The sequence below is a fragment of the Dysidea avara genome, chromosome 5 (assembly GCF_963678975.1).
Source record: "Dysidea avara chromosome 5, odDysAvar1.4, whole genome shotgun sequence".
NCBI classification, from domain to species: Eukaryota; Metazoa; Porifera; class Demospongiae; order Dictyoceratida; family Dysideidae; genus Dysidea; species Dysidea avara.
In genome coordinates this window covers 13128520-13145393 of record NC_089276.1, presented here as the reverse complement: position 1 = coordinate 13145393, position 16874 = coordinate 13128520, and the positions used below count along the sequence as shown (strand labels likewise).

The 16874-nt window shown below is 39.2% G+C and overlaps 2 protein-coding genes across 4 annotated transcripts in view; one reads left to right on the top strand and one right to left on the bottom strand.

Annotated features, from left to right (window-relative positions):
* LOC136255874 (broad substrate specificity ATP-binding cassette transporter ABCG2-like) overlaps positions 1-4780 on the bottom strand; it is a 58917-nt gene extending 54137 nt beyond the window's left edge. For all 3 annotated transcript variants that reach the window (XM_066048771.1, XM_066048770.1, XM_066048773.1), the window contains exons 1-4: positions 4653-4780; positions 2549-3112; positions 2264-2323; positions 2024-2138 (exon numbers count right to left, since the gene is read on the bottom strand). In XM_066048771.1, coding sequence (XP_065904843.1) covers positions 2024-2138; positions 2264-2323; positions 2549-3105 — 732 coding nt within the window. In that variant the 5' untranslated portion in view covers positions 3106-3112; positions 4653-4780. The remainder of the gene's footprint in view (positions 1-2023; positions 2139-2263; positions 2324-2548; positions 3113-4652) is intronic.
* Positions 4775-16804, top strand: LOC136255877 (broad substrate specificity ATP-binding cassette transporter ABCG2-like). Its single transcript, XM_066048777.1, has 17 exons — positions 4775-4984; positions 7645-7826; positions 7988-8047; positions 8833-8947; positions 9822-9974; positions 10198-10355; positions 10567-10721; positions 11205-11315; positions 11836-12002; positions 14198-14263; positions 14522-14604; positions 14722-14811; positions 15090-15214; positions 15696-15850; positions 16117-16206; positions 16261-16367; positions 16475-16804. Exons 2-17 carry the CDS (start codon positions 7660-7662, stop codon positions 16635-16637), a joined length of 1965 nt encoding a protein of 654 aa, XP_065904849.1. The 5' UTR covers positions 4775-4984; positions 7645-7659; the 3' UTR covers positions 16638-16804.
* The last annotated feature ends 70 nt before the right edge of the window (positions 16805-16874 follow it).

Sequence of the window (16874 nt, the reverse complement as noted above, 5' to 3'; positions counted from 1 at the left end):
GAACTCAGTATGTAACAACAAAAGTGATATTATCATTCAAGCACTATATATGACCAAATTTTTGATAAACGTCGGTCTATGCACACACCAGTGAAGTTCACTTTTCACCATGAATGGACACATTTACACTAATATCAAGCTGCTTTTCACGAGCGGATATATAAAGACGTGTGCCAGCCACCGGGAACACTCCTGTAATACCACTAGCCAGCTGAAACACGAGACTAGAGACATGAACAGTCTTGGACAGTTGCTTGGATATTTTCTACGTCTTAAACTTTTCAGTGGTACAGGCAGTCTTAAGGCTGGATCGGAGACACCACTTGGCTGTTCATATACCAACTACCCCACCCATGGTGACATGCTTGTGTTATAGATATACCATCACGAAAAAGGTGCTCAAAATCATGGTAATTATCAATTGACCTTCCCAATAGATTGAAATGTTTAAAATCAACCTATTGATGTGTGTACAGTAGATCAACAGTTTTCCCAAATCAGGTCACATATGTTGTACATAATCAAGACATAAAGTTACAAGGGGAAATAAAGCTATCACTGTCTCCAGTCTTTGGATTATACACAGATTGTCAAGCAAATGTGACATCTGGTAGATTGGGCATTTATCTTGTTGCAAACTAATTCAGTACAGTGGGACATATGGATCAGTCTTTGCTATGTCCTGTCATCCATTTTCATTGTAGTTTAATGTTTTAGAACAGAGAGACTATCAGTGTTGGGGGTAACACGTTGTTTACTGATGACATGTAACACATTATATGACTTTCTGCAGTAATAAGATAGGATAATGTACTATAATACTTCTTGGGCTAATAGCATGTAATATTCCACTTTGACACCTCAGATCAAAGGAAATCACAGGGTTATATATCACATATTTCCCTGACCACAGGGCAATACCTAGATATTGCCCTGTGGTTAGGGCAATATCATGATATAGCCCTGACCACAACTGCCTTTGATGCTGAGGCAGCTACAAAGCATCAGTTCCCTTTGATTATTTATATAGAGATGCTTAAAGTTTTGCATTGTGGGTTTGAATTAGAGCTGCTTAAAGTTTTGCATTGTGGGTTTAAATTAAACATGTTGATTTAGTCAGGGGCATTGTTGTGAAGTAAAAAGAAATGAGTGAGTCAGCATTGCATAGTTCAGTTACTAAGCATCACTAAATAATCATTTTTGCAATGTGGATTGTTTTTCAACAGAGTACATTTCAACTGTACGAAAAGATGCCTCAAACATTCACAACCTATATGTCTAAGTGTTTATTTTAGCACCTTAGGTAACTTTATTCATCCACAAAGTGATTATTTGGTTTAAAATGGTATCACTACAACCAGTGAAACCCACAATCATTTCTCTTTTGTGCCCACAATTTAAACCCACAATCGATTTTTGTAAACCTCTGTATAAAAGTAATGTGGTGAATGCAGGTTTGTCTTCCTTCACCTATTAGGTGAGCATGCCAGAGTGGTATATATTACTTATACCATGGCCACTCTGGATTTGCCTGATATATATGCCGTGCCCTTGGGCCTGCGGCCCTCGCGCTTGGGCATATATATCAGGCAAATCCCTCTTGGCCATGGTATAACTATTAAATGGACACCTACTGTACGTAACTATGGCATTACAAATACCTAACAAAATAAATATTGTAGTATTCAGTAGACAGTTATAATTCATAATTAAATTAGGGTGGAGAATTAACAAATAAACACAATATTGCTTTGGTTGATACATAAAGTGGTCTATTGTTGCATGCTACCACATTCCACATGCACACCTGTACATTTTCAAATATACTTATGAACCTGAAGGAATGTTTAGAGGCATGTTTCACTTTCGCCATTTCAGTGTACAGGCAAGAGGCTAGAACAACATTCAGGAAACTTGCTGCTACATACGTAAATTCTATTTACAGAATAGCTACATGTTGTAGCTACCTGCATCAGTATTATGTCACATTGTATACAATTATGCTAAATCACATGGTACATACCTGGACGACATATCCAGAGGCACACTTAAAGTTGTGTGGTTGTTTTTCACCATTGATGAGTACATGTCCTGTGACCCACCTTCTATCCTTCCTGTCTGCCAGTATATCCAGCAAACTGTAAAACAATAATACACTTAGGTGCCTTATTGTACTGTAAATACTATGGAGCTGTATTTTAAGTATGATCACCTTTTGTGGCATGCATTTAGTGCATTGGTATACATACACACACATACTCACGTGGATTTTCCACTACCAGATGGTCCCATAATTGCATTTACTCCAGCTCTCATTATCCCACTAATGTAGATACAAATATAAGTATTGAGCATAATATGACAATGCATACACGCAGTATGGCAATGTCTTACTACAAAGCACTATTATATTATAGAGGGTGAATTGCATATCATACAACGGCTTCACAAGTACATAGCTGATAGCCTGGACTCACACAGATCATACCATGTGTCCCTGTCCCCAAATACTGTATGGTATAACTACATTGCTGCAACACAGGATTACCTGACATCGTTAAGGATAACTTTAGGTGGTTTATGCTGCCAGAAATAACCCTGTGGTACTGTGTAGCATATATTATGGAAGGAGACAAAGTTATTGGAGCTCTTCAGTCGCACACTGGCACTTTTCTTCCTCCAACTCTCTTGTACAGATAGATTACTATCTCTACGTAGTAGTGCCGATGATATTTGTCTGGAAATCCCAGGACTACGTTTTGACAGAGGAGACTTGGGTGTAGAAGGAGCGCTGCTATCAGTACTGGTCATCCGGGCAATCACTGTATCACGTTCTTTAGTAGACTCTGGATCAAATGTCACACTGGTTTGGCTAGTCAGCTTTTCTGGTGTATCAGTAGTCAAAGGTTTAGCAAGTGGAACAATTTCATCATTTTCTTCACCAGTAACGCCTTCAGTTATTGACTCAGGACTGTGTGACGGACGATCAATTGGATCTAGTTCAATGCCTTCATTCAAATCCTCTTTAGAAGTTTTAATTCTAACTGTCAATACTCCATCCTCACTGGTGGTTGGTAGTACACTGTGGCCCTCTGATGTGGACATCTCAAGCCTATAGAAAAATTATATTATTATTATATTGAATGAACTATCTATGGTTTTATTACATACCACACACTGAACTCGCTTTGGGGATTGTGTCCTGTTGCTAGGATAGTTAAAACTGGGATTTATAAATTTTATACCAATCCTCAGCTACGAAATTATTGAACGAGTATAAGAAAAATAAGGAATTTTAAACTAGAGTAGGACCAAGTCTGTCTAAAATTTCAAAGTCAGGTGATAAAACAATGTCCATCAGCAAAGTTCTTGCAAGAAATGACCGGATTCTCTTACGAGAGGAAACTCCTGCAAGAGTCTTGAAAGATCCAGGGTTCCTACAAAATCCTGCAGCTAGGAAATGACCGGTTTTTCTTGCAAGGTCTGGCAAGTATTCTTGCAGGATTGTTTTGCCTGGGTATGGCTGCTTTAGAATAAGACAATAGCACACGTATCGTATTTAAAAATAATTCTATAGCAACTTGAAAACATTTTGAGTTGATCTGAAGGCTAGATTTTACCCAACCAATATACTTCATTTTGTCATGAGGGGAAACCGAGCAAATTTTTGGGTGATATTTTATCACAGACCATGCCCATAAGATGGGTTGCGATCTAGGGTGTGGCACTCTATAAATCATATGCGCACAATAAGATGCCATTTTTGAGGGGAAAATGTATACGCTCTATGCTAGGAAAAATTTTCAAATGCTATTGCAAAAGAATTGTACTGAAACATAAACTATTGGCACTACAAATTAAGTGAGTTAGTAGGTGAAAGTACATAACATGCTTATGCCGTGGTGACTAATTCAGCTTAGGAAGGGTTTTAGCAATAGGACATTCGTAAGGGTAGTCACTACCAATAGTCCTGTATGTCCATTTACAACCGGGATCAAAATTGAATCAATTAAACAATCAAGAGGTTATTTTACACTGAATCAATTATGTCCTAGAAAGCCAAATTGCAAGCAAACCGCTCTATGCTAGATTGTCAAGGGATCACGGTACTTTTTCAAATGAAATTAAGCAATCAAGATACATTTTGGTCAATCAAAAATCTTGATCCCGGTTTCAAATGACGTTCTACAGGAGGTAGTGACTACCCCTAGGCCTTGCTCTCACTTTGCCCGGAAATCCGAAGTTGTAGCAACCTTTTGCCGGCCTGAACACACCTTAGGTCGCAACACGTCAAAACAGTATACTATCATACTGTATGATAACTACCGCCGCTCCTGGTTAGCTACTAGACTGGTTTCGTCGAATGACACTCCCTTCCACCCACACATCAGAAAGCTAGAAGAAATTTGTTAAAAAGCTGTTAGCGGCTTACTTATAGAAGGGATAATGCCTACAGAAAAGGATACCTAAAAAGACCTACTAGGGGGGAGAATCACATACAATGTACACCCTGGACTCGGCAATCACGAGGTCCACAGGAGAAGAAAGGGGAAGATTTAGCGCTCGATCAGTACCATACGTACGTACGTATAGTAAAAACTAGGTACGTATACACTGTATTATTATCTATGATAGTTGTGTAGATCTAGTACCTCTAGCACAATCAATCTCCGAAGTCGCAATATCACGAGCAAATGTAGTGAATGTGGTAGCAATCTCCACTACCGTACTGGAACTAATCGACGATTAACCAAGATTTTAACTAATTTGTGGAATCACGTGATGTGGTCAAAATAGTTTTTGTCACCAAACCAAACGCCTAGCCAAACGCTCATTCAAGTGCTCGATACAAATAAGTGGTAGGAGCGAGAGGTAGGAGACGTTCGTGAGAAGTGATCCATTGTGAAGACGTTGTTACTACTTTATTACGCGTTATTCTCCTTGTGAAGAAATTTGTTTCGAGAATCATCATTGTCAGTAAAGGGTGAGGCCGATTGCTAAATTAGTCACTGCAGTGTGTGTACAGTTGTTCATAAACAAGTGTGCGCCGTACTGATATGGGGTTAAATTGGAAGAAATCTGTACTGCCAAGCCTTAGTGTGTGTGTGTGTTTTGCCGTCACCGAATGAACATAGCCCGCTGTCTAAATATCTATCTAAGTTTTAATTATATAGCTGCATTGCTTGCTAAAAGGAGCACCAGACAATCAGGACGCACCATCAGTAATTACTGTGTTTGTATTTCTTTGTAAGCATTGTAGCTAACCACTTTAGCTGTGAGTATGAATAATTATAATATTATAATCATTCATTTTCACAGACAAAGTCTGTGCAATATGTATTACATATCCTTGTACGATCACTCGCCATGTATTGTAGCTATGGTGTATAGTCAAAATCATTTACGCAACTGGAGCGGAAGTTTTATTGGTAGCTAGCTGTCATTAAATTCACATTTTTCACAGAATGTTTGTCATGAAAACTGATCAAAACTCACTGGAAATATTCAAAAGCCAAGACTTTCATTGATAATTTTCAAAGTATTTTCATTGAATTAATTGTGATCAGTTTTCATATGTAATTTCACTACAATTATTACCACTGATGAAAGCTACCAATGGTGACTACAACTTTTCATGGATTCTTCCAAAGAGTTTTCAATAATTTAGTTTCAGTAAATGAGACAGAGAGATGAAAAACGAGTTGAACCAGTCATAATTGATAATTATGCATGAGTGTGGGATTATGAAGGTGTATATTACAATACACCTCATAACTGCATTCCAGAGCAGTAATGAGCATGATAATCTTAACAATACCCTTCTATAGATAGTAGTGGTCTTATGAGATCGTTAAATCTCGAAATCGTAAAACTGAGGTTTAAAACAAGTAGGTGGTGTTTGGTAAACACATGAAGTGCTTAGAAGACAATTATCACTCAATCATCTGAAGAATTGCTTGACTGTGAACAGAAACATACAATCAAGGTACTTACTTTTAGTGGCCATGTGAAGACAGGTTATCACGGACTATGTAACTACTATTGTGCAAATATGTTGAATGCAACACAAATTAGTTTTTTACTGTTTTCTGTCAACAATCTCATAGAACAGAAAGTTGCTTAGTAATAGTTAGACACTCGCAGTAGGTGTCTTCGAGGATTTAAAAACCTGAGATGACGTCAATAATTACCGAGGCACAGCCGAGGTAATTATTGACGTCACTGATGGTTTTTAAATCCTCGAAGACGCCTATTGTAAGTGTCTAAGTGTTTTAGACAATGGCGTAGAAGCAGTGAGTTAGTATAGAGAGTTCCCATTGTAAACACTGAGAGTATTTCAGCGAGCAAAAGATGTGAGGTCACACAAGCCATGGAGCATGAATAACTGAAGGTTGGTAAAGTCGATAAAAGGTATGTTTGAGGCATTATAGATATGTGTGAATGGCAGCAAATGGGAATAGCTGGTGCCAGCATGGCTGTCTTGGTCTACAGAGCACGCTTTAATATGGTGAAGGCCACAAACTGAATACCGTATGGAGGGAAACTTTGGCGCCGTTAAAATTTGGCGAATCACATGACCATGAATTCGCCAAATTTTCCCCATCCAAATATTTTGGTGGCGAAGAAAAAATAATAAACCAAGCATCAAACTAATCAATTTTCTACTTGACTAAGGGATAGTGGACCAGGCATGAAGCCAAGCATGCCTTGACTACCTCACTAGGTAACTAGTTACTGTACACGTGGTATCCTCAAACTTCACCTTGAAACGGGCGTGACAAGTACCGAGTCCTACCATATTTATAATTAAGTACGATATTCACTATTCCAGAGGGTGTAGATCTAGTATTACCTTTTAGTTGGTAGCTGATTCCGGGCGCCGAACCGCTGAGAGACGTGGCACTCCGCCAGTTCTCACTTCAGGGCCAGGCACAGCAATTAGTAATCTAATTAATTTAATAGGGCGTGCACTTTGCTAACAATTCGCCAAATTTTATTTCGCCAACAGTGATATTTTGCTTGATTCGCCAAATTTTTCCACCTCCAAAGTTTCCCTCTGTACGGTAAATAATTTTTTTGATTAACCAGTTGCCACAATGGTCTATAAATCCACTGAGCTACCCATGATAACAGCATACCTTAGTGTAATTTCTTATAATAGTTGCTTGGTGTTTAGTGATGTGCAAAATACTAATTGTCCACAAAACGCTAATTGCATTACTGTGGGTAACATTGTGGTTGTAAACAACTGTCAGGTGTCACCATTGTCTAATAATCATTGAGTAGTGACTTGTTTGATGTTGTGGTGTATTACATCATCAACCATGTTAAGGTCCTGTTTTCATTAAACACCTATTACATTACTAGGGTTACCTGATGTAATATCCTTGCCATAGTTACAATATTGACGTCAAAAAATACATTGATCTAATTTAATATCATCTCTGTTGTTGCAATATTGAATTACATTGCTAACCCACAATACCATAGAATATAGATCATTGTAGTTAACCATTTATATAGACTTTGATATATTTGATTTGTGATATCAAACAAACTGCTATTGTGTATTCAAACAGTGAATTACATTTTTAACTTTCAGTTCATATGTTTTTGTCATGAACGTATGACCTGCCTACATAGGTAATTTAAAGCAAGATGGCTGTTCCACCGTCTCCAAATGAAAGACGTCTTTCCCCAAGGCCCAGTTTCATGCAGATAAGCAGTAATCATTTTCTGTCCTTTCATGAAATCAGTCAGGTGGTGCAAGGAAGAGACAAGTTTTTTCGAAAGTTGCCCCCAAAAATGATTATAAAGAAAGTCAGGTATGTAATTTTGTTGTGTGGTGTGTGTGTGTGTGTGTGTGTGTGTGTGTGTGTGTGTGTGTGTGTGTGTGTGTGTGTGTGTGTGTGTGTGTGTGTGTGTGTGTGTGTGTGTGTGTGTGTGTGTGTGTAATGCTTAAAATTAAAATTTGTTCTATTTTTAGTGGAAGGATGATAGCTGGAGTCAATGCCATCATGGGCCCATCAGGGAGCGGGAAAACAAGGCAAGTGTTATAAGAGTGATCACCAATGATCCCATGTATTAGCTCAGCTACCTTATGGCTTCAGTGTGGAAATTTCTTTGTTGTCATGGTTATATGGAATGAAGTGTTGTAAATTTTGATAACTACCTACAACATTATGTTTTATGACTTAAAAACTATGAAGCTTTAGAAGAATGTCTGCACTTCTAGACAATTGTATATAGTCTTCCTTGGTTTCCATAGTGAAGGACACACACACACACACACACACACACACACACACACACACACACACACACACACACACACACACACACACACACACACACACACACACACACACACACACACACACATTCATTTCACTATCCTACACATAAAGCCAAAAGCAAAGCCCTTGCCTGCCATGTACATTGTTAAACCCTACCCTGAACACTGGGCGACTTGTGCACTACATGCTTACATGTTATGGGTCACTGCCGCCAAATCCTCCTCATCCATGTGGAGGCTACGCCATGTCTCACAGGTGAAGGTGTATGCACTTGAAGTCCCAACGTGGCCTTTACTTCCCCAGTTGACACCAAATGCCCACTAATGACACTGTTTGGTGGGAACGTACACACACGCACACACACACACGCACACACACACACACACAAACACGCCAGCTACCACAGTGTTTAATTTCCTATGGTCTTATTAACTTAGGGGAATTCAAATTTTCAAAGTAGGTTAATACTAGGTCATGTTTTACATTGTGATCTCAAAGAACATGTTACATACATTGATGTGCTTCATATATATAGTTTACTGGACATACTAGCTGATCGTAAAGGAGGTGGAGGGATTACTGGTGACATTGTTGTCAATGGTGAACCAAGACCAAACAACTTCAGATATGCTTCTGGTTATGTCCCTCAGGTACAGTAATGCTTTAACACATGTGACCGGATCTGTGAAAACCTGACACAATCGAGCATTTTTCAAATTCCTGTTTATTAAATATTTATAATTTACTTAGCTAAGTGTACCCTCTGGCAAAGTGTCAGCCTCATATGCCAATAACTTCAGGAGTTACAGCCATATAAACTAGCAACAACAGAAAAATCGATTTGTACAGCAAGTATAGGGAAAATAAATTACAGGCACTTACAAAAATGGTTGTAACTTACTAACGGGTTGAGGGACGGAGCTGAAATTTTCACCATTGTGTTTGCCATGAACAGGGGAATCAATTACTGAGTAAAAGTTTCTTTTACTCACTCTTCTTCACTGTATACAAAGGAAAAAATCGTAAAGAAAAATCGATCACGTACAACTTCAACATGACGTAAACAAATGCTCATAACTTCCGTATCCTTGGATCTACTGCAACAAAACAAAGATTTTCCAACTCCTCTTGAGCAGGTGAATAAGATGATATCCAGGGTTTTATTGTTTTATTGTTAGTCCTTTCTTTCACTAAGAAAGAGGCATTCAAAAAATTTATGGAATTTTTTCAATAATACGCAAGTATTTCACCCAATGTATTCAATGCTTTCCAACTGTAAATTTAGGTTTGCGCGATTGTGTCGGGTTTTCGCAGATCTGGTCACATATTGTACTCACAAAAACATGTACGTGTTCTGACTTGAAGTGCATGTTCTATTTGTAAGTGATTTAGATTAGAATTTGTGTTTGTATGCGACCTTAATCTGACATATTATGTTTGTGTAATATAAGCTACGTATTGTGACTCGCAGGGGATATGTGATATACATGTTTCAAATGTGACAAGTTGTTATTGCCTGTTTAGGATGACACAGTGACTGGAACGCTGTCAGTACGTGAGAATATAATGTTCTCGGCCAGCCTGCGGTTGCCTAGTGATACAACAAAAGAAGATAAAGCTGAGGCAGTGGATGGAGTGGTTAAAGACCTCGGACTGAGCCATGTAGCAGATACCTGGGTGAGTGATGTATTGTGTTTGCACGTACATGTATGTGTGTTGTAGTAATACTTGACACATATACAGTAGAGCTTGTGCTTGCCATGTAATGAATTATCTCAAACTCACAATGGGATTAACCATAGATACTGGAAAACGTACCTTTTGTATCATATATAAGAACTCGTATATACACTTCAGCTTACAATATATTTGATGTGTTTATTCTTGGCACTTTTGACAGATTGGAACATCATTCACACGTGGTGTATCCGGAGGACAAAGAAAACGTACAGCCATTGCAATGGAACTGATAGTGTCTCCTGGTGTATTGTTTCTTGATGAACCAACCAGTGGGCTGGACTCTACCACTGCCATCTCTGTCATCAAAATATTACATGAGTGAGTTAGACATTGACAATACATCATGCATCACCATCACACTGCGTATGCACGCACACAGATGCACACACAAACACATACACATACACACAACCATACACTACACACACACATACACTACACATGCACATACACATTACATAATGCACACACGTCTATATAGTACAACATTGCCCTCTTGCACTGGTTTTTTTTCTTCCTGTGTATGTAGTTTGAGTCGTCACGGTCGTGTGGTGATCATGTCCATCCACCAACCTCGCTACTCCATCCTCAAGTTGTTTGACACCATCACATTATTATCAAGGGGGGAAATGATATACCATGGAGCATCTCGAGCTGCACTTCCCTACTTTAGCAGTGTCCTTGGTATGTACATGCATAAATATACACTGGCTACACTTTACATCTTTATAACATTTCTTTTCTATGCATATGCATGCTATTGGTCATCTTTATAATACTGTAAAACTTGTTGCTTTGTTAAAATCTATACTGATGTTACGTAGTCATGTGGGTGGTCTTCTTGTCATGATTTTACATTGTTTGAGCCTTGAGGTGTACATTCTTGTTATAACCTTGGCAGGAAATGTGGTGACAATGCCACATTATCACAACCTATGAACACTTCATGTGTAAATAAACTTTACAGAAGCTAGAATGGTACCCACTTGTTGCAAAACTGGTGACCACTGACAACCACTGCATGTTTTCTAATTATCATGACCTTCAAAAAGATATCTTGTACACATATGCTGCTAATGATCTTATATGTTTTGTAAATGCATGTTAGTGTATAGATGGTCAATGGGCACACTGCACTCATACATACATACAATGATTATCCATTAGATCTAGCCTGTGAGAAGCACAATAACCCAGCTGACTTCTATCTGGATAAGATCATTAAGAGTGAAGAGATTGTGAAGGATGCTCAGTCAGCAGTGACTGATGAGGCCAAAGGTACGTATTAAGTGATCTGTATTTTGTGTTTTGTGCATAAGTGCTCATGTAAACAGTACACATATGTGTGCATGTCTGTCTGTCTGTCTGTATGAATGCATACATGAGTGCGTGTAATGTGTATGTGTATTGTATTACTGTATTACTGTATTTACTTGGCTAAATGCCATGCCTTTAAACTGGTATGGCTACGTTAAGCACTCTTTGAGAGCAGTGTTTATGTTCCTGAGCAACATGCACTAAAAGGAAATAACAGATAATGTATGGCCTCTAGATACATGATATATGCATGGGGAATGGCTATCACATTTTTCCTTATTATTATATTTCACATTCCTAACCCAAGGATAAGCTGCTAAATCCGTAGAATAGCTGAGAACTATAGATTCAAACAATAGCCACTGTGTTTATTCAAGGGTGGTGTTCATGCTCTATGTTTAAGATGCGGTGTTTAACCAAGTAAATAGGGTTACCATATATCTAAGCTGGAACAGTTTTGCTAACACTTCATATTCCATAGCCATTGCCCAGCCTGATGAAGATGGTATAGTAAACCCTTATGCTAAGAAGTACAAGGCTAGTGAGGAGTATGCTGTACTGAAGAGAGATCTGGATGAGATTTTGACTAAGGCCAAAGACATTGCAGTCACTACACCACCAACGTATGCCATCAACTTTGGATGGCAGGTTAGTATGTCACGCACACACACACACACACACACACACACACACACACACACACACACACACACACACACACACACACACACACACACACACACACACACACACACACACACACACACACACACACTCACACACCTTGACTGCCTATCCTGGATTCTTCTTCAATTTGGTCCCCCACCCTCCATGGGAGACACCCACCCATCTAGCCAAGGGATGCTGGGTAACGTAATTTATTTACGCCAGATGAATAAATGGACTCCCAAGGGCCACTGGCAACAGCAGGGACCTGAGTCTCTTCTTAGATGTAATGTGTGCATGGTGTTTACCCTGTTGTTGGCTTGCAAGGCCAAACTCAAGCACCCTGACCCTGCCTGGTCTCCAACGGATAGGGCTGCTACCATTAGCCACACCACTAGAGCTGTGGACCTACAAAATTTTAATCACCAGTATATTGGTCACCAATAATTGGTGATAATCAGTTAATTGTCACAATTAAATTCCACTATTTAGAACAGTAAATATTTCTTTATGGTACACATGTGCTTGTGTGATTGACATTAAATTCTTAGTGACTGATGTGGGTGACTATTAATACATAACAAAATTCATTATACCAAGACCCAGTCACCGAATTACATTGATTGGTATGTTCAGCACTCAAAAGCTACTCAAATGTTAGTGTGTATTTGAGTGAAATAACTGGGAGCCGATTATTGCTTATTTAGTATTTATCTATATGTTAAAGCATAGCTGCGAGTGCTATATGAAAAATAAAGCACGAGGCACACGGCCGAGATGCTAATAAAGGACAAGGCGAAGCCGAGTGCTTTATTAGCATCGAGGCCAAATGCCGAGTACTTTATTTTTCATATAGCTCGAGCAAGGCTATGCTTTAAATGATTTATGGAACTTTCTAGTCGTGTAGCTTCACTATACACTAGGGCTCGTAATTAACACGCGTTGCACGAACTATTAGCAGCCTGAATGCACACAAACTAGTTTAACAAAGTAACTCACGTGTATTTCACCATAGTTTGGCATGATAGACGTTCATCACGTATTTTGGCAGGTTTTGCTCACAACCCACAATCGATTCCATTGTGAGTCACATAGTGAAACATTTCTGTGATATCTCCAGGACTTGTCCGTTTACATTAACAAACGTAACAGCAACGTTACCTTCTCCCACCCATCATCGAAGCATTTAGGTATGTCTATAAAAGCTATCTAGTGGTAGAACTCGTATTGGCTGGGGTGATTGATCACTCAACGCGGCGAGGCTATCAGCCTTCACTGGCATGGGTAATTAGTTGTACTGGCGTGAGCCCCGCAGGCTATTAGCCTGCACTAGAGCACGTGGGCAACTGTGCTTTATTTTTATTGCCCACAAAAAGTGCTTTATTGCACTGCAAAGAGTGCTTTATTGAACGAATAAAGCACTCTTTGTGGTGCAATAAAGTACTCTTTGTGGTCGATGAAGCTGTTGGCCGGCTGAGAGTGTACTTTATGAAATTTAAAGTACACTTTTCCTTTGATCTCGCCCACGCAAAGTTCTGTAACACTGGTTATTGAAGTATTTATCACTGGTTATTGAAGTTTTGGGAATCTTCAATCGATTAATCTGTTATTCGGTGAAAGTGAACAGCACTACACGGTACACACCACCAGAGTGGCATGTTACCAGGCCCACCACAAGGAAGTTTGTAACACACACATACACGCACGCACACACACACGCACACACACACACATACACACACACACACTCACACATACACACACACACACACACACACACACACAAAGCAAAAAGTAAAAGCAAAGTCTTCAGCTGCTGCTACGCGGTCACGCTACCCAGTGGCCAGCACTGAGGCACCTGTGCGCTACTCAGGTGCTATGAGTCAGCACAGGCATGCCCTCCTGGGGCAGGACTAGTAACCCGCAGGAGGCTGTACCATGTCCCACAGGTGAAGGTGTGGGTACCTGAAGTCCAACCTGGATGCAATGAACAGTTGAGCATTTGCTTCCCCAGTTTACACCAGGTACCCATTGATGTTACAGCTGGGTGGGCTGCTTCCCCAGTTGGCACCAGGCCACCAGGTCCCCATTTTAACACACACACACACACACGCACACACACACATGCGCAACACGCACTCAAACTCTATTAAAATGTTAGTGTATTATTTTTGCAGCTTTGGTATGTGTTGGTCCGGACATTCAAGAATATTATTAGAGAGCCATCTGGAGCAATCACTGCTGTAAGGCATGATTGTGTGCGTGCACGTGTGTGTGCGTGCACGTGTGTGTGCATGTTGTAACAATATATTAGTATGTACGTGTGCCATTAATAATATTATGTTTGTAAGCAAGTACATATTTTATTACTGTAAAATTTCAGAATTGTGTGTAAGATACATCCAGTCATCAAATCTAGCCAACTACATTTACTACATACAAACACTATTGAAATGCTGTAGTGGTATTTAGTTACTTGCAGTATTTGTGTTTTCATCTAGTTTGTAGCCATCATTATACTGGCTCTGTTTACTGGTTGTATATTTTTCGACCTGGACACAACTCTACAAGGATCCCGTGATAGGTATGTGTGTTAAAATAATTATGTTGTGTGTGTGTGTGTGTGTCAGTGTATATGCCATTGTGCACACTTGTGTGTTTACCATTACTAATGTTAACATGTGGTTATGTGTCACTACAGAGCTGGTGTCCTATTCTTCAGTATGTTAAACAATATGCTACCAGCATTAGCTGGACTGGATCTCTTCATATCTGAACGACCTCTCTTTCTGTAAGTGAAGTCATAATTTTTTTTTTTTTTGAAATAATAACATTGCATTATGTTGCGATTACAGTGAAACCTTGAAATCTCGGTGACTACTCACTGTCCTTAGTGCCCAGATGACTGAAAGGCAAAAAAAATATTTCAATACAGCAACCAACTACTCTAATAGTACAATCATTTTGTAATTAGTAACTAGAATTCCAGATCACTGAGGTTCCACTGTTTTAGCAACTTACTGTGTTGTTATTGCACATTAATTTTACTGTTGTACTATGATTTCTTAGACATGAAAACAGAAGTGGTTACTATGCAGTCGGTTCTTACTACCTGGCTAAAGTTCTCCTTGATCTAATCCCATTGCGTATATTCCCAGCCACCATCTTCTGTGCCATTGTTTATTACATGATAGGTAAGTGTGTGGTGCCCTATAAAAGTTGATTTTAAGCCTCATAGCCAGCATGCCAGTTATTCACTCATACATAATTGCCTAAGTTTTCTCTACATTCAGCTCTAAAAGATTAGGCGATGAAGTAAACAGGAACACTGACAAAAAAATCATTTGCCATATTAAGCACATACACAGTACTCCCTCCATTATCCGAACTCATTTGGTTGAAAAATTCTAATAGTAGAAACCCATTTATTTATATACAGAACTCCATTCAAATACTTTAATAGAACGTACACCTTCATCAAAATATTCTAATAGAACAGTCATTTCCACAATTGGGATAACAGAATGCTTGGGCAATCTGTGGCCGTAAAATAGAGAGACTACTGTAATTTGGACTATGGTATATATAGTATTATGCACGTATGTAGCTATTGAGTGAAGGGACAAATCTAAGGAATCCGATCTCAAACTTAATGCTTACATTGTTCCATTGCAGGTCTCCGAGGTGGTGCTGGACATTTCTTCTTCTTTATGCTTGCCATGGTGACCATTACTGCTGCTGGATCTGCTCAAGTTTACAGTATTGGTAGCTTCTTCAGGAACTACAGTGTGGCAAATACCTTAGCACTGTTGCTGCTTACTGTGGAAATAGTATGTGTGCCCTGCGTGTTTTGTGCGTGCATGCATGTGCGTACTTGTTGGTGGTCAGCGCCCCCATTCACTCATTTACTTAAATAAAATCACTTGTAATTTGGTTACACTCAACATCCATTGGCCAAGTGAGTGGGTACTTCCCATAGATGATTGGGGTGGAGGGTAAAGATCTCCAAACAGGCAGTCAGGAATGTGTAGTTTGTAGACACACTATACAAATGTGCACACTTGTGTGTCGGTTAAACATTCATTTCCCTTTACAGGTGTTTGCTGGCTTCTTCATCACACTGGGTAGTCTCCAAGCATGGCTGGCCTGGCTACAATACCTTTGTATCTATAGATTCGGGCTTCATGTGAGTCATCAAATAGTTTGAGATACTTATTAGACTTGTACCCTGTGCTTGCAGGCCCTCATGTGGAATGAATTTGAGAGTACAGTGTTTTGTGATACTAGCAATGGTACTAGTATTTTTAATAATGGTACATGCCCTGGAGTATTTGTTCCACCATCCTGGTTAGTCATGTTATTTTTACTGAGTAGTATTTTTGTTGTTTTTATTTTTGCTTATTTTTTATTTATATGATGAGTTGTGATACCTTGGCAACACTCTTATTCTATAGTGATATGGAGTTACTACAATGTGGAGATGCACTGCTGGACCGGTATGAGTTCTCTGCCAACACCAGTCACGAAGTTGGGTGGAACTTCTTAGCAATGGGAATATTCACCATTGCATTTCTAATCACTGGCTTTGCTGGCTTAATGGCATCTACAAGAAAGTAGAGAACTCTTAGCCGCCATCAACATATCTACTACTTGTACATGTGCAAATGTACTGCATTTATTTAGCAACAACCATGTTATTATTTTCATATTTGCATAGCAGATCAGCAATATGTTTATGTGCTTTTCCATATTCAAAGCGTATTTTGTGTATTGTATGTTCTGGAGTTCGAATTGACAGGTAGAGCTAACCCAAGAAATACACTATTCAACTGCAGACAGGATTTAAAAACTGAA